This window comes from Euleptes europaea, chromosome 6 (assembly GCF_029931775.1).
Source record: "Euleptes europaea isolate rEulEur1 chromosome 6, rEulEur1.hap1, whole genome shotgun sequence".
In the NCBI taxonomy this organism is placed as follows: Eukaryota; Metazoa; Chordata; class Lepidosauria; order Squamata; family Sphaerodactylidae; genus Euleptes; species Euleptes europaea.
The window spans coordinates 55,505,730-55,526,710 of NC_079317.1; the positions used below are offsets into that span (position 1 = coordinate 55,505,730).

Here is a 20,981-nt window from a genome sequence, read left to right on the forward strand (position 1 = left end):
CTTGTTCTTCCCAACTGTCTTCAGCGAATCCTAAAGCAGTCTGTTGATCTTTAACACACAAAGCTCCGCCCTCATTCCAAAGGTTTCCCTATTGACTGTTGCTATGGTCAGAACCTTCCTTCTCACCCTCTGTATCAAATGGAGACTCCATCCAGTCTTGCTTCTCTCCTCCTGCTAGTGACCACGAAGATTTCCTTTTTTTGGATCCCAAGCAAAGGTCGGGTAGCCTAGAAAATTCTTACTCCCAGCTTGAAAATGGCTAATAATCTTGCCTGGTTGTTAGTGCTGGTCTTGAGGAGTGTCCTGAAAGAGACTGCTGCCCAAACGCCCCCTCCAGGGTTTAGATATGCCTCTCATGAGGTGTTCATCCCAAGGAAACAGACCCCCAGGCATGGGCTAAAAGAACCTCAGCATGTGAACTACCTGCTGAAGATTGAAGGGAAGAGCCATGTGGTATGCCTCAGGCAGAAGAGAACCTTTGTCCCCAAACACTTCCCTGTTTTCACCTACAGCAAGGAGGGGGATCTCCAGGTGGACTATCCATTCATCAGGGATGACTGTTTCTATGATGGCTTCGTACGGGGCAGGCCTGTCTCTTTGATCATCCTCAGCACTTGCTCAGGGGGTCTTAGAGGAGTGTTGCGAATAGAAAATAAGACCTATGAAATTGAACCTGTCCAGGCATCTGCTACCTTTCAACATGTGGTGTATCGTTTGGAGGAAGATGAAGGTGTGGAGTGGTGTGGGGTGACACAGGAAGACCAACATCGACAAGCAGCCACAGCCCAAAACGCAGAGAATTTAGCAACTGAAAAGGATCAATATATACCTTGGCAGACCCAGAGAATGTATGCAAAGCTTGCTGTTGTGGTGGAACATGAGCGTTATGTCCAGTTTGGCAGAAATGAAACTGTTGTTGTTTTGCAAGTGCTAGATATCATCCATTTTATAGACTCACTGTATGTGTCCCTTGGTATTCATGTGGTCTTGGTTGGTCTGGAAATATGGTCTAAAAGTAATCCCATTAATATTTCTGACAGTCTAGAGTCTGTACTTGTCAATTTCAATAACTGGAGAAAAAACACCTTTGTTCAACGTTTAGAACATGATGCAGGCCACTTATTTGTATATAAGAATTTTGGACGTATGGTTGGATTTGCATATGTAGGAACAATGTGTAACCCCCTTTGGGCAAGTGGTGCCGAATCATATACTAGTACCAGCTTATTCTTTATTTCTAGTACAGTTGCCCACGAACAGGGGCATATTCTTGGTATGAAGCATGATGACAAGTTCTGTACTTGTGAAAAGAAAACCTGCGTTATGTCTGCCTCTCATACAGACAGCGATCAGTTCAGCAATTGTAGTCATAAGCAATATCTCACCCTAATGAAATCTCATGGAGCAAAATGCTTGTTAATTGCCTCAGACCCCAACAAAATATATAAACCCACGTACTGTGGGAACAAAGTAGTAGACAGTGGAGAGCAATGTGACTGTGGTTCAAAATTAAATTGTGAATCAGACTTATGTTGCCAGTCTGACTGCAAGTTGCGTTCGGGTGTCACTTGTGCTTTTGGAGGGTGCTGCTCCAAATGCCAGTATCTTCCAGCTGGAACTGTTTGCAGGAAAAGTGCTAGTGTCTGTGACCTTCCAGAGTACTGCAACGGGACTTCAGAATGGTGTCCTGAAGATGTTTATGTACAAGATGGTGCCCCATGTCAAGATGGTACCTACTGTTATCATGGGAAATGCTCTACTCATGAAGAACAGTGCAAGGTGATCTTTGGCTCAAGAGCAACAGTGGCTTCTGAGGTCTGCTTCAGAGAATTGAATGCTCGAGGTGACCGCTTTGGCAACTGTGGAGTTGATGGTATTACTTATTACAGATGCAGTGCTAGGGATATCCTGTGTGGACGAATCCAGTGTGAAAGCATTGACCAGTTATCTTCTGTGGAAGAACACAGCACCATAATCCAAACACACATTAGCCACAGTCTGTGCTGGGGCACGGATTACCATAGAGGAACAAAAATTACTGACATTGGAGCCGTGAAAGATGGCACTCCTTGTGGCCCAGATATGATATGTATTAATAGGAAATGCACCAATGTGTCCCTCTTAAAATATGACTGTAAAGTGACAAAGTGCCAAAATCGGGGCATATGTAACAGCCGCAAAAATTGTCACTGTGATTCTGGCTGGGCTCCCCCACACTGTCTAAGTAAAGGCTATGGTGGCAGCGTCGACAGCGGACCCCCTCCCCTGCACAAAGTCAGTACAATATATATCACAGGGCTCCTAATCCTCCTTAGCATTGCTGTCATTGCTGCTGTCCTGGTTGTATATCATAGGGCAGAACTTTTCCCGTGGTCTAGAGCAGTGATCTCAGGATTCCTTTCAACAAAGAGATACCATGTCAGCTATTGAACACCAAAGTGAACAATGAATGAAGTGTCAAAAAATCAAGTGTCAGGAAATAGTGGGTTCTCTTATGGTATATTATTACATATACATTCTTGTGGTATATGGTGCTATTCTGCAATAAAATACATTTGAGTTACAAGGTTTAGATTATATTATAACTGTTTTTGATGAAATTTTTCTAATTGGTACATTGGGTTCATAAGTGAGAGAGAAAACTTTTATTATATCTGGATGTTGTGTCTGTCCTCTGACCTGCAGAAACTTCTTTTATACTACCACAGAGAAAACCCTACCTCCTGAGCAAAATATTTCAAGCTAAATTCAAGATACTGGTGAGGTGAAGCCTTCTTTGACATTGGTCCGAGAGATCTGAGGAAGCGCCTTCTGCCATAGAAGATAATTTTCTGTTGGTTCAATTTGACATCAGACTTGTGACCTCTTCTAAGCAGGACTTCTTTGTTGCAACCCCCTAGACTATGGAGCCAATGCCTATTGGGACTTATGGGATACAGGATCTTACCGCTTTTAAGAAGGTCTGGAAAAACCGTCTAATTATTTGGGTCTTGTTGTTTACAGATGCTTTGTTGGTTGATTATGGTTTGCTGTATATACATATATTTCCTTCTTAAACAGTAAATTGTGTTATTGCCTTTGTTTTGTTGTGTTTTACTGTGGTTTTATTATGCTTTGAAACGTACGTAGGAAGCCTATTGTTGAAAAGTGAAACAGAAATCTCATCAACAGATGGATAAAATACCTGAGGGGTAAGAAAAGTCTGATCCTGACTTGTTTCTGAATGCATACAACCAAAAACTGCTGATAAAATCTAACTCAGCTACTTCACATGAATGTGTTCCTTTGTAAAACACATCCTTTTGCTGAGGAATGGTGACTGTCAATGTCCATGTCCTCAGAGAAAGAAATGTTCTCCATTGATTTCTGAATGTTGCCATTTTTAATGACAGGATTGGGCCCACTTACTTTTTGCCTAGAGGCTGACCTGTTTGACTTACCCAAAGTGACCTTGGGGTGTAGTGCTTAAGTGGTCATCTATGACTGGAAATACTTGGCCTCAGATCCCCACCTAGGAGGAACCTTTTGCTTTGAGCCTGAGATGGATAGACAGAGGAGCAGCGTGTGGGCTTCCTTGCGTGTTCTAACATCTTTGACCAGCCCATCTCCATTCTCTCATATGTTGAGTCTTTCTGGAAATTTCTATATTTGTGTCTCTTGAGAGAGTAAATTAAATCAAAAGAGTTTCCATCTAGACAAGAATTTTCTAACAGAGCGGTTCCTCAGTGGAACAGGCTTCCTCAGGAGGTGGTAAGCTCTCCTTTCCTGGAGGTTTTTAAGCAAAGGCTAGATGGTCATCTGTCAGCAATGCTGATTCTATGACCTTAGGCAGATCATGAGAGGAAGGGCATCTTGGCCATCTTCTGGGCATGGGGGCGTGGGGGGTAGTTTGGAATTTCCTGCATTAAGCAGGGGGTTGGACTAGATGATCCTGGTGGTCCCTTCCAACTCTATGAATCTATCTCCTCTTCCAAACCATTTAGTCCTGCTTACTGCTCCCTGTAGTTGATTGTGTCAACTGTTTTGTTTCAGTTCTTAGTGCTGCCCCAGTTACTTCACAGCACTTCATGTTTTCATTGTTGCTGCCCTTTCCTAGTTTTCCTAGATACTTGAGATATCACATTTGGAAAAAAACCCACAAAACATTTCCCCAATTATCTTTAATAATAATACTAATAATAGTAATAATAATAATACCAATAATGATAATAATGATAATAATGAGTTGGTTTTTATACCCTACTTTTCTCTACCTTTCAGGAGTCTCAAAGTGGCTTACAATCACCTTCCCTCCCCCTTCTCACAAAAAAACTCCTTGTGAGGTAGGTGGGGCTGAAAGAGCTCTGAAAGAATAGTGACAAGCCCAAGGTTACCCAGCAGGTTTCATTTGAGGAGAGGGGAATCAAACCTGGTTCTCCATTTTTGTTAAATACTTTATTGATATAACATATCATACAATACAATTCAATACATACTGCCCTAAACCCGGTTCTCCATATTAGAGTCTGCTGTTCTTAACCACTACGCCATGCTGGCTTTCCCCATATCTAATTCCTTCTGCAGAACAGAGGCAGCCTGGGTGGGAACAGGAGACACAGTTTTAATCTGCTTCAATCTTTTATTTTAATCTGTAGTGTTGTATTTTATATGTGTTTTTGGTTATGCTTTTTAATTGGCTTTTTTCAAATTATGTTTAATTGTTAGCTGCATTGGTGACCCGGACTGGGCAGAAAGATGAGATATCATTGTTGTAAAAAAAGCTATTACTTGCTGGGTAACCTCGTGGTGCAGAGTGGTAAGCTGCAGTACTGCAGTCCAAGCTCTGCTCACAACCTGAGTTCGATCCCGACGGAAGTCGGTTTCAGGTAGCTGGCTCGAGTCAACTCAGCCTTCCATGCTTCCGAGGTCGGTAAAATGAATACACAGCTTGCTGGGGGTAAAGGGAAGATGACTGGGGAAGGCACTGGCAAACCACCCCATAAACAAAGTCTGCCTAGTAAATTTTGGGATGTGATGTCACCCCATGGGTCAGGAATGACCCGGTGCTTGCACAGGGGACCTTTACTTTTTTAACCCTGGGTCAGTCACTGTTTCTAATACTAACCTAGTTCACAGGGTTGTTGTGAGGATAAAATGGAGAAGTAAATAAACACTTTGCATCGTATTTCCAAATGTTTGGATTAGGGTTGCCAGCTCTGGGTTGTGAAACTCCTGGAGATTGGGGGGTGGCGTTTAGGGTTGGCAACCCTATCCAGGTATTAGCTGGAGATCTCCTGTTATAACAACATCTCCAGCTGATAGAGATCAGTTCACCTGGAGAAAATGGCCACTTTGGCAATTGGACTCTATGGCATTGAGGTCCCTCCCCAAACCCCGCCCTCTTCACCCCAAACACCTCCCGCCAGTGTTGTCACATCACCGGGGCAAAGAGGGACCTGGCAACCTTAGTGGAGTCTGAGGACCGCATAATATATTTTTTTGGGGGGGGAAGCTCAGCAGCAGTGCATTGGGTGGGAACAGAAGCTGCATCGTCTCCAGATGAATTGATCCCTGTCACCTGGAGATCAGTTGTAACACCAGATTTCCAAGCCCCACCTGGAGGCTGGCAACGTTAACTGTAAGCATCCTCCGTTTTTTTGGGACATCTGGAAACCTTCCCAGAAACTCAGTTTCAATCATGAAATCTAATGAAAAATCCAACTGACCAGGAAGTTTTGAAGCGTGCTCTACGCCAGAGAGAGAGAGAGAGAGAGCCATCTTTTGACTCCTTGGCGCCGCCTTTTCTGTAGGCAAACTAAACGTTTCCCTGCAAAGGAGGAGCGGCGACGGCAGAGGCACAGCGGGCAAGAGTGACTCCCGAGAAGAACTACAACTCCCAGAATCCTCAGGGGCGCTTCCTGTCGCGGGGCTGATGAAACCGAAAGTATTGCGGCCCGCCGCTGCTGTGGTGGTTCACCTTCAAACGCGTATGGGGGGAGGAGGAGGAGGAGGAGGAGGAGGCGGGGAGCAGAGCCGTGCCAAAGAGCAAAGCATGAATGGAAGGGCGGACTATCTCCTCTCTGAGGAAGTGATCGACCTCACCAGAGGGCCAGCAGGTACAAGGGCGAGGGAGGGGGCGGCGAGGAGGCGGCTTCCCGAGACCCCAGAGTGAGCTGGGGGTCGGGGCTGGAGGAAGACGGCTGCAGAGCGGCGGCCGCCGCTCTGCAGCCGTCTTCCTCCAGCCCCGACCCCCAGCTCACTCTGGGGTCTCGGGAGGCGGCAGGGAAGCCCCGGGCCCAGGCCTGCGTCACGGGGCGCCTCGCTCTGAGCCGCCAAGCCCTCGCTGGAGCCTTTCGGCGCGTGGGAGAGGGGGGGGGGAAGAAGCCTCTGCGCGAGCGTGTTCGTTAGAGACCCGCGTTGCACTCTGGTTGGCGTCGCGTGCCTTTGAACTCATTCCATTCAGCTGGGTGGCTTTGAAGGCGGGTGTGTGTGTGTTTAAATGTAGCTTTTCCCTCCGAAGAGAAAGTTTGTGGAAACCGGCCCCCCGCCCCATAAGGGAAGAATATTTTTTTTCCTAAAAGAGGAGGCGTAATTGTGTACGAGTGGCCGTTTCGCCTTGGGTTTGCCGCTCTCTAGATGCACATTTTTCCAGACAAAGTTCTCAGAAATAAGCCCCCCCCCCCTGCAGAGTTTTGAGAATTCAGATGCGGGAAAGGTGCATCTAGAGAGCGGCAAACCCAAGGCGAAACTTCCCGTGCATAAGTGGCCGATGTTAAGTAAGCGGCGCTCGAACTTTCTGCTCCCCGAAATATTGTCGCAGGCTTTCACGGTCAGAGTTCATTGGTTCTTGTAGGTTATCCGGGCTGTGTAAAATACCAAGACCACGGTTACACAGCCCGGATAACCTACAAGAACCAAATTCTGCTCCCCGGCTGTTTTATGGAAGGGTACAAAGCGCCGCAGTGGAAGAGCTCGGCGCTTTAATGTGAGTGGTTCGACGAGGCGCGGGTTCGAGAAGCCTGCTTTCTCCTGGTGGTTTTTTTTTCCTCGCTGCGCGTCGCCTGCATCTAATGATTGTCGTCCGCACTGGAGTTTCTGCTCCGAATGGCCGTGGTGGACCCGGCAGGAATGAAATGCCCACAAGGTCAACAAAAAAGAAAGAAGCTTTCAAGGCCCAAAGTTAAGCAGGTAAAAGTAAAACGACTAAAAGGTTATGTCAGTGCCCAATGTCTATATAAATTTATTACAGGTTAAAATCTAATAACACATATACAGCCCTGAATTGCATCTAATAACACATATTGCATATATGCAGGGCTGTATATGTGTCATTAGATTTTAACCTGTAATAAATGTATATAGACATGGTGCACTGTTTTATTTTTAATTGCATAACTTTTGGCCTTGAAAGTTTTTTCTTTTTTGTTGACCTTTTGGGTACTTAATTCTGTTTTTTAGGGTTAAGTTTCCCCTACCCTTTTTTTGGGTACCCGGCAGGGAAACCTGGATACAAATCCTTGGGTTTAAGTAGGCAGGATAATGCTGCTGCAGTCGTCTTGTTTGGGGGCTTCTTAGAGGCACCTGGTTGGCCACTGTGTGAACAGACTGCTGGACTTGATGGGCCTTGGTCTGATCCAGCATGGCTTTTCTTATGTTCTTAAGCAGGCTTAAAGGTGTTTATAAGGCCTGCATGAAAAAAAGATATGTTTTGGGCATGAGGGAAGTGTTTTGAGGTAGACACTTAAAATCTTTGTGAGATGCCAGCGGCATTACATAGTTCACCACTATATTCCCAAAGGAGACCAACCTTGCTGAATGGTGGAGAAGATCTTGGCTACCATCTTCACTGGCATAGACCTGATCTGCACAGCTCCCCAGGGAGGGGGTGTGGCTAAGGGGTGGAGCACCAGCTTTGCATGCAGAAAGTCCCGGGTTCAGTTCAGGGGCCTTGCCTTTTCTTTAATTTAGTGAAACAAGCATCATTTGAACCCCAAAACCATTAAGTGTAGGCCAACATTGAATGCTTCAGAGTGCAATAATTGCTTGAGAGCAGCATCATTGCTGGTTTCTTATCATGCAGTCTTGATGGTTTCATTTTAACGTTAATAGAAGCATCCCAAGGCTAATGTGTATTATTACCTCTTAATAACATTCTCCAGTTAAATGTCAGTATCCAATACCACATCAGCCTTCTCCACTCAAAACAAAACCTATTAACATCACAAAATGCTTTTCTGATGTTGCTAACGATAAAAAGTCAAAATGCTCCTCTCGGTGTATCTGCACTGGCATCGACCTGATCTGCACAGCTCTTCAGGGAAGGGCTGTGGCTAAGTGGTAAAGCACATGCTCTGTGTGCAGAAGGTCCCAGGTTCCATTCCCTGGCAACTCCAGTTAAAATGGTTAGGTGGTAAGTGATATGAAAGATCTTTACCTAAGACCGTAGAGAGCCTCTGCCAGTAAGAGTAGATGATACTGGTGTGTGTGAATGAGAGAGAGACCACAGTTCCCTCATAGACAGTGTTTTTCAAATCTTGGTTAAGAGGGGAAATATTGTTATTACTGGTACAAATGTAAACCTGGCCAATGGTAATGGTTGATGTTGAAAATCAGGTGACGCATGAGGCCACTGCTAATCTCTTAATTGTGGTTATGTATACCAGCATTTCAACCGCACCAGGCCCTCATGGCATGAAATGGAACCCTGCTAATGGGAAGTCCTGTTCAAGAGCCTACATGGTATAGTGGTTAGAGTGTCAAATTAGGATCTGGAAGATCCAGATTCGAGTTTCCACTCTGCAATGAAAGCTTGCTGGGTAACCTTGGGCCAGTCATGCACACACAGCCTAATCTACCTCCCAGGGTTGTTGTGACAATAAAATGGAGAAGGGGATAATGTAAACCACTTTGGGTCTCATTGTGGACCCAAATGAAGTAAGTAAGTAAATGTGTTATTACCGGTCCCATTTTTAGTTGTGTAGTTGGTATTTTACGTTACGTCATGTCGCAGGATGCTTCAATTAAGTTGAAATACGCATGATAATGGCTGCTTATCACATGCTCATGCCCCTTCTTTCTCACCTTCTAGTGTGATTAAGAATTCCTGGTTTAAAACCAACTCTGTTCCCCCATGATGTTTGAATGTAGGCACCTGCTGAATTGGATTCTGTTTTCTCTCCCTACAAGTTGGGATTTTGCTAGAAAGATTTCCCAGAAGATCTAACAAAATTAGACTTGAATGTCTTCTGTCAGATAAGAACCACCAAACAACATGACTGGTTGCCCAGTTTTGCACCCAGGTCTGTAATCACAGAAAAATTGAGAAGGGCCTTTAATCCTGAAGAGTGGCAGAGATTTTAGTTCCTGAAATGACTTAATCTCTAGTATCTGCCCAGGAGATTGTCGAAGTGTTAAATTGCTGACAGATATATATAGTTTTAGTTGGTATCTATTAGGACTATCCTGTGTTTATCAAGATCATTTGTATATAAATTTTATTATTTCTGTAATTAATGTTTCCTTTATATACCTACTGGTCGTGGACTGTAATAATAAAGAACAAGCTGGGATTCTGTACCTGGATTAAGCTGCAGTTTAGAATCCCAGTTTGGGAGGTTGAGTGAGCAATTTTGGCTTAGTCGGGTTTGCCTGTGATTAACCTGAGAACAGATTGAATTCCGAAGAGAATGAAGGGACAACTGAAACTAGTGTAGCATTCATGATTTCCAGAGAACAAAGTGCAGGCAAACTGAAGGGATGTAAATGGTGAACTTTGCACACTTCTTCGTAGGCTCTAATGCATGAAATAATTACAAGAACTCCAGATAATATTGTTCTCCAGTCTGGTGAAACTCCTGGCCTTCAGCAGGTATCTCTTGGATCCTATTTTTGATGTCTTACTCCGCTTGGATATTCATTCCCTGGTGTGCACTCTTTCTCACACACATACCTTGGTTAAACAACCAATGTAAGGTATTTAAAAAAGAAAAGTAACAATTTAACCTGACAACTAATCTCTTGGTCCAGGGAAGGTACTTTTGGAAAAGACTCTAGTGCAGTGAGAATGGGAAAATTAATAAGACAAGTATTTTAGTGCTGTTATTTCCAAGTGTCTTTCTGGGGATAACTAGCTAGCTGTCTGCTGGTACTGGTCCCTCACCCCCAAGATTGGAATCAAATCTGACATTTGAAGAAAAGACGGCAGTGATTGGGATGAGAAGTCACAGCAAGGTGACTGGAGGCAAGAATAAGATGAGCTTGACACACCGTGCTCTTGTGAAAAGAATTCTTGGCAGATTTCCAGACACGTGTTCTAATGGAGGTGGGGGGGGGCAATCCTGAAAAAAGTCAGCACTGGATTCAAAATCTCCATCTCGTTGTGGATATGTTCTTGGACAAATGCTTAATTTAGGCTCGGACTGGTTTCATCGCGATTTCTTCCAGCAATTCTAATAATTTCATGAAGATTGCTGTATGTTCCATGGGTTATCTAAAAAAATATCTCCATTGCAAAGTGTAGCTATGAGGTTGCTACAGAACACAGCTGTCTGTCTCTGCTTTTTTTTCTTGCACTGTTCACCTTCAACTTGAACTCTTGGTGACTTTCTTTTAGTAGTGAAAAAAAGGAATCTGTGATCAAATGCCAGAGGAGCAGAGATCTTAGTCTGTTGTATTGAAACTGCAGTGTCTTGTTGGCACTGTGAAGACGTAACACATTTATCGAGGCTTAAACTTGTTTCGAGAACCAGCATGGTGTAGTGGTTAGGGTGTCGAACGAAGACCTGGGAAGCCCGCTCGTGCCATGGAAACTTGCTGGGTGACCTTGGGCCAGTCACACACTCTCAATCTCGACCCTGGCTAGTATTTGGTTGGGAGACCGCCAAGGAATACCTCTGCATGACGCAGAGGCAGGCAATGACAAACAACCTGTGAACGTCTCATGCCTTGAAAACCCTATGGGGTCGCCATCAGTGGCGGACCTACATTTTTGGGGCCCTGAAGCTTGAACTGTTATGGGGGGCCCTTTGCAACCAGCATCAATAGGGCAACATCCAACAAGGTCCAAAGGGCCTTGCTGCCCTTGCAAGGACCTCAAGGCCCAAATGGCGGAGAACAGGGTGGTGGGGTGGAGTCCTTGAAAATGGGCCAAACAGTGAGCCCCTTCCCACCAGCAATGAGGTCTGGGTAACCACTGTTACCTTCTTCAGTGGGGTTGTTCTATGGCAGATGTATTGGTTCATTCTTTAATAGAGGGAGAAGGTCATCAGAAGGGGCTCGTTAGGATAAAGAGGTGAAAATCTGATTTTTGGTGTTAAAATGCACAAGCTAGACTACTGCAGCCTGAATTGAGAATTCAGGTGTCTTTTTATGGTTCTAGTTGGCTCTAGCCTAAGGGCTGAGCTATAGAACTATTAAGCCATGCACCAACAAAGGATTTGAGGATCCAGCTGCCAAAATGTAGGCTATGAATAGATTCTGATGAGCTCAGTGAGCCCATACAGCTGGGGGTTTGAGTGCTGCAAGCCCCTGAGAAAATTTTGAAATTTTACCAATTACAGGGACATCTTGAGACCATATGAAATAGGTATTAGAGAATATTCTAAGGCCAATATGAAGTACTTCAACCCATTGGCTTATGATTCTATCACTCATTAAAAGAAAGTTGCTTCAGGGGGCCCCTCCACTATTAGGGGCCCTGAAGCTTCATTACTTTCACAGTAGATCCGCCTCTGGTCGCCATAAGTCAGCGGTGACTTGATGGCAAAAAAACAACAACCCTTGTTTCATGGGGTGGGGCCCACTGACTCAGAAGCTTCTGCCAAGGTGAGCTTTGTCCCTTGAATACTTATGTCCCAAATTTGTTCGTCTTCACAGTACCATGAGAGTATGTGTTCTGCAATCAAATGGTCATGTTTGAGCTACATGTTTATGGGGTTGGGCCTTGTCGTACTCACCGGCAGTGATTCATAGCTGACACGAGAATCATGGAATGGGACGGAAAGGCCATCTAATGCAAGCCCCATTCACAGGTCAGGATTATCCATCCTCCTTAAAAAACCAGGTCCGTGTGGGGCAACAAATATAGAGGAGAGAACATTCTAATAAATTTCCTTTATAGCCCCTTGTGCCCCCGCAAAGCCAGTGCTGAAGAAGAGGAGTTGGTTTTTATACCCCACTTTTCTCTACCTTAAGAAGTCTCAAAGCAGCTTACAATCACCTTCCCTTCCTCTCCTCACAACAGGCACCTTGTGAGGTAGGGCTGAGAGAATCCTGAGAGGACTGACTAACCCAAGGTCACCCAGCAGGCTTCATGTGGAGGAGGGGTGAATCAAACCCAGTTCTCCAGATTAGAGCCCGCTGTTCTTAACCACTACCTCACGCTGGCTCTCTGAAGCTCAGAGGATTTTCCAGAACAATATGCCATATACCACGAGAGGGGAATGGGGGAATAGGCCAAAATCTTATGTTTTCATAATCTTATGTTTTCCTTTTGCTACACCTCTTCTTAAATATCCTGATTCATAGTGCAAGTATATAAATGATAATGGGCAAATTGTTTTGTACGTGGTATGTAATATGAGTTTCTTTGGCCCAGAATCTAGACATTGGTTGGTGCCGAGTACAAATAGCTGTGGAACATCATATAAGTTGGTAGGCATGAAGACACAGAAATTAAATGATGCAAATGTTGTATAAATTCCACATCAATCTCTGTATATCAGTTCTCTATCCATAAAATGCTATGCCTTTGCTAATGTATTGCAGTGCTTCATTGTAAGAGATTATAAGAGAATTTAAAACATTTCTTGCTATGTTTGGGATGATACAATAATTGATAATGTAGCAGTTCAGCTTCATGTAAGGTCATATATACCTCGCATCACTCTAAGAACTTAACATAAGAAGAACCCTGCTGGATGAGACCAGTGGTCCATCTAGTCTAGCATCCTGTCTTACACAGTGGCCAACTGGTTCCTCTGGAGGTCCAACAGGGCATAGAGGCTGAGGCCTTCTCCTGGTGTTTTCTCCTGGCCCTGGTATGCAGAGGTTTATTGCCTCTGAATGTGGAGGTTCCCTTTAGTCACCAAGACTGGTAGCCACTGATGTACTCTGATGTGAGAATGATCCTCTTATTTTGAAAATGTGTTTTATATTCTCGATAACAGATTTGCCTGAAGTGGTTTAGAGCAACTAGCAGTAGGTACCATGAAAAGCAATAAAATCACAAAATAGTAAAATCATAAGGCAGAAATCACTAAAAGCAGCATGGTCCAATGAAATAGCTTGGGTAAAGGAAACATCAGCATGAAACAGCTGTAATCATTAATATGAAGAGCAGCACATCATAGATAAAACCAAAGGATGGATTAAAGCCATCATTAAAATGCTTGGAAAAATATTGAGGAGTTGTGCCCAAATGTTTGGTGCTAGTTGGGCAGATATTCCCCAGCTGAAGCACCACCAGTGAAAAGGCCCCATCTCCTGTAGGGCCACCCACCTTGCCTCCAAGGTAGGGAGATGTAGCCGTGATGAAGATTGTAAAGGTTAGTCGAGATATGATTATAGCCTTGTCACTGGGCTTAGTTTGGGGCATTGATTGACCTGAGATAGAGAGGAATGACCCTGTTAGGTGTTCGGAGTTCCTGACTTGTTTCTTGTTTCCTGCAGGCTTATAATAGTGTCTGTTTTGTTCTCATTCTTAGGCTTGGGGTTTAACATAGTTGGAGGGACAGACCAGCAGTACATTACCAATGACAGCAGCATCTATGTTAGTCGGATTAAGGAAGATGGAGCTGCTGCCCTTGATGGACGCCTGCAAGAGGGAGACAGAATTTTAGCAGTAAGTGCTTTAAGTTGTCCGCAGAAATTGTTATGGGGTTGAAGAATAATTCTTTAAAAAGTAAGGTCAGAAAAAACACTATAGTTCCTGTTGTTGCAAGTACATGAATCATATTGAAAAATTAAAATACATATATAATATATGCATTTTTTTAATTTATGAAAACAAACAAGCAAAATTATTCTTAGTAGATACAATGCTTTGACTTCTGTGAACATCCTCTGTTCAGTCTGGCTTGTCTTCTTGTGTGTAAAGTGTTCCTTTAAAAAAAAAATGTCTTTTCCTAGGTTAATGGCACGGATCTGAAAAACATGCTGCACCAGGCGGCTGTGGATCTGTTCCGAACTGCTGGGGACAGCGTATCACTCAAGGTCCAACACAGGGTGTGTATTCTTTGTTCCTCCAAATTGCTCTTTAAGACCTGACCCATTGTTTGGAACAATAGGTGCCACCATCATCTCATGATAAGTTATTTTGATGGAAAAGACCCAGAGAAGGGGAATCTGAATTTATCTTACCTCATTTGCTCTACAAGGAGGCAGCTGTTGCATTTTATCATTACACTTTTGACAATGCAATAGATGGGCACAGTTCTCTCCTGTATGGGGGAGGGAGGGGAGGCAGATCCCTGCCTCAAGTAGCTTGCTGAAGAGAATCAGATAACACCATACAAGGATGAAGAATGAGAATGGAATGTGAGTGAATTCATTGCATCTACTTAAACTCTGATTGGGTTAGGAATTAAGATAGTAAGGTCTTAATGAGAAAAGGGGGCACCGAGGAAGGAATGTTTAACCTAGCAGTAAGCAAGGGGCAAAGGCATCATTCACTGAAGGGATGGATAATTCACTAGAGGAAAACTGAAATCTACCACTTCTCTCAGATGTAACATGGGGTGGGGGTGGGGTAGTTTATGGCAACTAGATCATAACAAATAAACAAAACGGTGGATAAAAATCAATTTTTTAAAATAAAATTGGATTTTTAAAATTTAAATAGGATTTTTAAAATGCTTTTTGAGGAAAGATCTATCTAAAGATAGTTTTCTGCTTAAGATACATTGTAGTCCGAAGGTTATTTATTTATCATGAAATAAGGATTAATTTTTAGTTATGTAGCATGAGGCTGTATATCGATGTAATGTTTACATGTTTTGGTAAACGAATTCCATTAATCTATTCACAATGTCCTACTCTTCCAGAGATTTCTGTAAGATTATTTTGGGCAATTTTTCTACCTAGAAGATATTATCGCAGATGCTTGGTTTTGCAGTTCTCAAAACTGTGAATTAGTGTCTGCAGAGATTAACATGACTCTTCTTCACAGCAAAAATGTTATCAATAAATATACAGTTGAGAAAAAGACATTAATCCCATTACTCCTTTGCAAATCAATGCACATAGAATCAACCCCATACCTCTTAAGTGCTAAGTTTCAAGAAGTTCAATGAATAGAAGATCGTTTGGAGTGGAATAGATCTGCACAAAAAGCTAGGTGTGAGGAGGGAGGGGCCAGCAGTAAAAATGATAGTGAAACCTTTTGAGCAGAATTCTCCACAGGTCTTGGGATCTTTGTGTGTATAGCCTGAGGTTTTTTATATTATTCTCTCCCTGGAGGAGAAAACCTATAATGGCAGCAGGCTGTAAAAGAGACCCAGTTTGGGAATATTTTAATGAAGTTCCTCTACCTATGGGTAAGGCAGGCATGTATGCAAAATACAAATACTGCAACAAAGAAATGCAAGGCCTGGTGGCCCGAATGAAACAACATCATGAGAGGTGCTGTTTATGTAGAAAAACATGATTTAAATATAGTCTTACTGACTAGTGATTTAAATTGTTCTAATTTAAATCAAATCTACCCTGAAACAAAATAAATAAATTGTGCAAATGGAGGAGAAGAGATAATAATTAATCCAGTTCACTTCTGTGGGATGTGCTCTGTGTTCATTTCTTCAGGAGTTAATGAACACTGCCTGTTATTATTTTTTTAGCATATGTTTTAGCATATGTTGGAGCAGGATACTCCAGTTTTCCTACACACTTGACACTGAGAGACACTGTCCTTCAGTGTTACTACTCTGAAGATGCCTGCCACAGCTGCTGGCGAAACGTCAGGAAAGAAAATTCCAAGACCACGGTTACACAGCCCGGATAACCTACAAGAACCAATGAACTCTGACTGTGAAAGCCTTCGACAATATTTAGTACAATGAAGTGTTTGGTCATGTTTGCTAACCAGTTGTCTCTAAGGCTGTCACTCTTCTTCCCATTACAGTTGTTGCCTCAGAATGGTCCCTCGAGCCACCGAGGGGATGGAGAGCCAGGAGGTATACCTTTGGCTGTCATTTTGGTGCCTGGGCTGGCGATCGCAGTGGCCGCCGTGTGGGCCTTCCTGAGATACCGACAGCGAGTGTGACCGATGCCTTCACCTGTAGAAATACCTAGAGAAACCTACAGATCTATGGAGTAATTTAAAGAGAGCCAATCAACACTTTTATTTTTGGACTGATGTTAGGCAGTGGGGAGAGGAGAACATCTTTGCCTACTGTAAAGTTGTTGCTGCTGTTCGTACTGTCATGAATTTCATGTATTGGGAGATGGAGATAGGAAGTACGATGATTGTTGATGAACAGGGATGCCCCATTTCATTGATCTTCCATTCAGTCGTTCAGTTCCCTTCTCTTCTTTCCTGTGCCCCTTGAATTTTCACATTCTTGTCATTTTAAAAGATGGACTGTGATACGAAGGCTCTTCCTGTTCAAAAATAGCCCTTCCATTTGAGGCCAGACAAGCTGCATCTGAATCTTGGAAGGAACATCTGAAGCAATTGCCAGTGCAGCATGAGGAGCTGGCCTTGGTGTGGTGGCTGAAACATCCTGGAGCATGCAGAGAATTGCTTTTGCCTGCCAAAAGAAGCTTCTTTAGAGCCCAGGCCTAGTATCTAAGGAAAATGCAACAGGCATTTTGTGATTTAAGCCTTATTTGAGAATATGCTCTTTCTCTCAAATTGTCTTACAACCCATGGGTACTCCCATTGGTAGTGATAAGTGTCTGATTCTTTTCCTTATTTGGGGGGGTCGTTTTAATGATATGCCTTAAAGAAATACATTCGGCTTAATCCTGTGGTTTTCTAAATGATGATCCCACTACTGGTGAGCAACTGACATAAAATAAGCAGCGAATGTTGAGGTATTGGGGGAAAGGGTGTAGGTTGGCATAGTCGGGGAGGGAGATGAGAGGAGTCAACTAGTTGAGGACCAGCACCATAAATACATACTGTTATTTGGAAGTAAGCTGCATGGAAATCAGTGAAGTTGGCTTCCCAGTAAATAGGTAAAGAATTGGGGTACAAGAAGGACGTCCCTAAGAAATGTAATAGGAAGCTTTTAACCAAGTGCTGGTAAGTATTCTGGTGCCAGTGGGTTTATAAATATTCATACTTCTGCATGAGCTGAACTGCAGAAAGGAGTGGATTCTAAAGGCAAAATAATCTGTTGGGCTACTAGGTGTGTAGCTTTTAGGGAATGGAAAGCTATAGTGGGATAAAATATTACTTTCCCCCATATAGTCTTTGCCGCAAGTAGTTTGCTATCCTCAGAGCCTCTAGCATAAAGTTGTTGCTAGTACAGTGTTGTTCTATCCACGTCTACTGGTTTCATGTTAAAGAGTTGGGTGATGTGGCTGCTGGGAGTACTCCTGTGGCTGGTATATACTTTAGAGGATCAATACGGTAACGAGCTTTAGTGGTAGAAAAAAAAAAACTTGCCTGTTGCCACCCTCGTGCATCTACGCTAGAAGTGCCTGTGCCGCCCTTTTGATACATTAGGGCCAGACTAGAAGTATAGGGAGGGCGGGGATTTTGCTGCAAGTTACTATATTGGCATGGTGCAGCTGGTCAGGCAGAATATGCAGTTCTTGCTACTGTGTCTTGCAATGCAGTTAGGCAGAGGGAATCAGCTTGAGTTAAAGATCAATAAGTGCTGACTGTTGGGTGTGCATCCATGCTGTTTGGACCAGATGTGCATCAGTTGTGGTACAGGCATGCCCTTTAATGTCTTCCAAAGAGTAGGAAAACCTTGTGTTCGCCACCAGCTTTGCACTAAAGCAGTTGATTGGGGTTGGAACCCAAGTTACCTTCTGCCACCTGGATTGGATTCAGATGAAATGCTACTCCTGGGCAATGAGGGACGCTGAGGAATGACAGTGAGGGGAGTCTGCAGTGTGAATAGGGAATCGGTGGAAATTGCCAATTTAGTCTGGGTCAACCCACTGATTCTTCCCACCCCATATCATAACCCATATTATTCCTGAGGGTTTTCTAACCCCAAGGAGCAACATTTCTGATAGGGAAGGGGGAAATAGGAAATATCTGTTCTGTGAGTGGAGCTCTATTCAAGATCCTTGGGAGCCTACTGAACATCGAATAACATGTTCTGCATATTTGCCAAGAGTGGTTTGTCTCTTTGCCACAGGGCTGATGGCTGCGATCCGAAATTCCTTGACTTGGTAAATAAGTCCAGTGGAACTCAGTGGAGGTTACTTCCAAGTAAACATGTTTAAGATTTATTAATCTTGCTTTTATTTAAACTATTGTGCTAAATGATGGATACCCTGTCTTCATGCTGTTGCTTGGAAAACCTGAATTGGAGCCTATAAATACATAGTACAGTCTTTGTGCCTTACTGGCAGGAAACAGTACTATATGGGAGCAAATCTATAAAATGGGGTAGAGACAGAACTTGAAAGAAAGCTGCAACACTTTCAGGATGGTGACCCTCCCATGCAGCTCGTATTGTTAAGTGACCTGAAATCACTGAGGTCATATCAGTTTCACTTTCCTCAGAGCAGATATGCTTTTGTATATTACAAAAAAAAATGTGTGTGGTCAGTATAATGCCAAAAAAAAATCACATATGCAATATATGTACTGAGTAAATTATAGTCTCACATCTCTTTAGTTTCCTAATCCAACTTTCTCTTAAAGATTTCCAAAAACAACATTTTCCTGGAATATTTTCATGACTGGAAGGTTGCATGCTACAGTTTGCCCCACCCCATCTAACAGGAGTTTGTTTTGCCTTCAGCATGAAGGAAGCACAATCTTTTCGGCATCCCAGACACTAGAGTGATCAGGCGTTCATTTTGCCTTCAACATGAAGGAAGCACAATCTTTTCCACATCCCAGACACTGGGGTGATCGTGTTTTTAGTTTAAAATGGACCTTAGGAAGCAGGTGATGCCTGCAGCCCTGAAGAGCCATTGCTATTCACAGGAGGCAGTCAGCTAGAAGGACCGATACTTTGATTTGCTGCAAAGGAATTTCATGCAGCATCTTTTTGCTGCCACAGGAATAACATTTCCTTACAAAGATCACACAGTCTTCCCACTCTTGACGGAAGACGCCACTCCTCCGGTCCGTTCCACGCCCTTGCTTCAATTACCTCTGCGCAGAGTAGACATCACTCCCACTTATGAGGTCCTCGGCGATGACTGAAAATTACCTCACTGCCAGGGGTGAAAATCCGGGTTGTTAAACTCCTGGGCTGAGGTCTCCGAAGATGGACAAGACACTGCTCTATCCATCATGAGGTGACTCATTCTCAGCTGGGCTGTTGTCCTCTGAATCAGTACCTCCTGCCGGCGCTCCTCGTCTTCCAGGATTTTGCCGGTAACGTAATCACACGTAAGCTGCTCCACAGCCATGCGTTCCAGAGAGGCCACCAATACATCATAGCTTGCATCCAAGGAACCCAGCATGATGCATACTTTATCCTCGTCTGAGACATTCTTTCCTCTCAACTCTAGCTGCCGAAACAATTCTGCCAGAGTTCTCAAATGCTCCGAGGCAGGCATGTGAGGTGATTTATTAGTCCTGTACAGCCTCATTAGTGCTAGTATAGTTCCAGCCGAGTCTCTGCGATAAACGGCTTGCAAAGACGCTCACGCATCCTTTGCGAAAGTTTTGCTGGCAACATATACAAGCTGGCCATCCCCCACAGTCAAAATTATATTGGCAAGCGCCTTCTTATCTTTCTTTTGCCCATCATCATCATCAGCGGGGGTTTGCAGCAGAACATCCCATAAACCTTCTCTTAAGGTAATGCTCAATTCTCACCAACCAAATGCTGTAGTTGTCAGCGTTGAGCTTCTCCACCGGGATTGCAGATTGAGCCATCTCTCCACTCAATCACTCACTGTTCCAAAAGCCTCTGGATGTCCTGGAAACTGAATTGTGCTACCACTACACGTAACCTGTGTAGTGTAGCGACTCCGGGCCCATAGCCCTGACATGGAAGTGAGTGGATTAGCAGTTATCCAGGACACACCACCAGAACTACTTGCTTTATAGAAAACAGTGTTGTTTAATTTACAGTGCACAGATAAAAGACAAACCGTCACATACACTTCTCTCCACCAAACTTCCCAACACAGAGTTATAGTTACATAGGCTTATATACAAAACTCCACCTGAAACCAATAAGGCCACCTGTAGACCTGGCCACAGTATTACATCATCCTACTGCTTCAAACCGGTTAGTTGCAGTTCACCCTAGAACCTGCAAGGCTATTGCTGCCTCTTGCATCATCCTAATGCCTCTGATCTGACAGCTACCTGTCAGCTGTCTCTGTCAGATTATTATGGGCAACTTGTTACTCTGACAGAAGGTGTCCTCCAGTTACTCTCTGCCTTCTGGCAGTTTGGTTCTGGCTTTTATTCCCTCAGACCAGTGGTCATCTGAGCTGAGAGACCAGAAGCTTCTGCCCTGGGTTGCTACTCTAATACCTATATCTCTGCAATTGGCCACACATGGTGGTGTGCCATTGTCACTTGGTCTGTGAAGAAAGCATTACCATGTTCTTGGTATTGAGTCATAAGGTTCACAAGTGCAAGGTTACCATCTGTTATACTGTTTGAAGACTAGGTCTGAATCATTAATTAGCATTATTGGTAGCATTATTCCCGCCTCGCACGGCAGCTATCAGAGGGGCTAAACTCCCAGGCAGAAATGACCTCCTTGTTAGTGTCAAGAAGAGGCGAAGCACCTCGGATAAGTGATGCTGATACTCTTCCAGACACAACCATCAAGCAGGCAACATTGCATATCATAACCTTGTAGTTTATTTATCTCAGAATACTGAGAATAGTCTTAGCCAGTAAC

General features: G+C 43.7%; 2 protein-coding genes across 2 annotated transcripts; both read left to right on the forward strand.

Annotated features, from left to right (window-relative positions):
• Positions 1-255: 255 nt before the first annotated feature.
• LOC130479505 (disintegrin and metalloproteinase domain-containing protein 20-like) lies at positions 256-2,430 on the forward strand. The gene has a single exon (XM_056851904.1). It carries the CDS (start codon positions 256-258, stop codon positions 2,428-2,430), a length of 2,175 nt encoding a protein of 724 aa, XP_056707882.1.
• Positions 2,431-6,014: 3,584 nt separating this feature from the next.
• SYNJ2BP (synaptojanin 2 binding protein) lies at positions 6,015-16,525 on the forward strand. Its single transcript, XM_056850919.1, has 4 exons — positions 6,015-6,095; positions 13,683-13,819; positions 14,107-14,202; positions 16,097-16,525. The coding sequence occupies exons 1-4, from the start codon at positions 6,032-6,034 to the stop codon at positions 16,235-16,237; spliced, it is 438 nt and encodes a 145-aa protein (XP_056706897.1). The 5' UTR covers positions 6,015-6,031; the 3' UTR covers positions 16,238-16,525.
• Positions 16,526-20,981: the final 4,456 nt, after the last annotated feature.

Bases quoted from the DNA above. Each gene is read 5' to 3' on its own strand.
- LOC130479505 (XM_056851904.1), top strand. From the start codon at position 256: ATGGCTAATAATCTTGCCTGGTTGTTAGTGCTGGTCTTGAGGAGTGTC.
- SYNJ2BP (XM_056850919.1), top strand. From the start codon at position 6,032: ATGAATGGAAGGGCGGACTATCTCCTCTCTGAGGAAGTGATCGACCTC. The intron at 13,820-14,106 runs GTAAGTGCTTTA...GTCTTTTCCTAG, and splicing joins AGGGAGACAGAATTTTAGCA to GTTAATGGCACGGATCTGAA. The intron at 14,203-16,096 runs GTGTGTATTCTT...TTCCCATTACAG, and splicing joins CACTCAAGGTCCAACACAGG to TTGTTGCCTCAGAATGGTCC.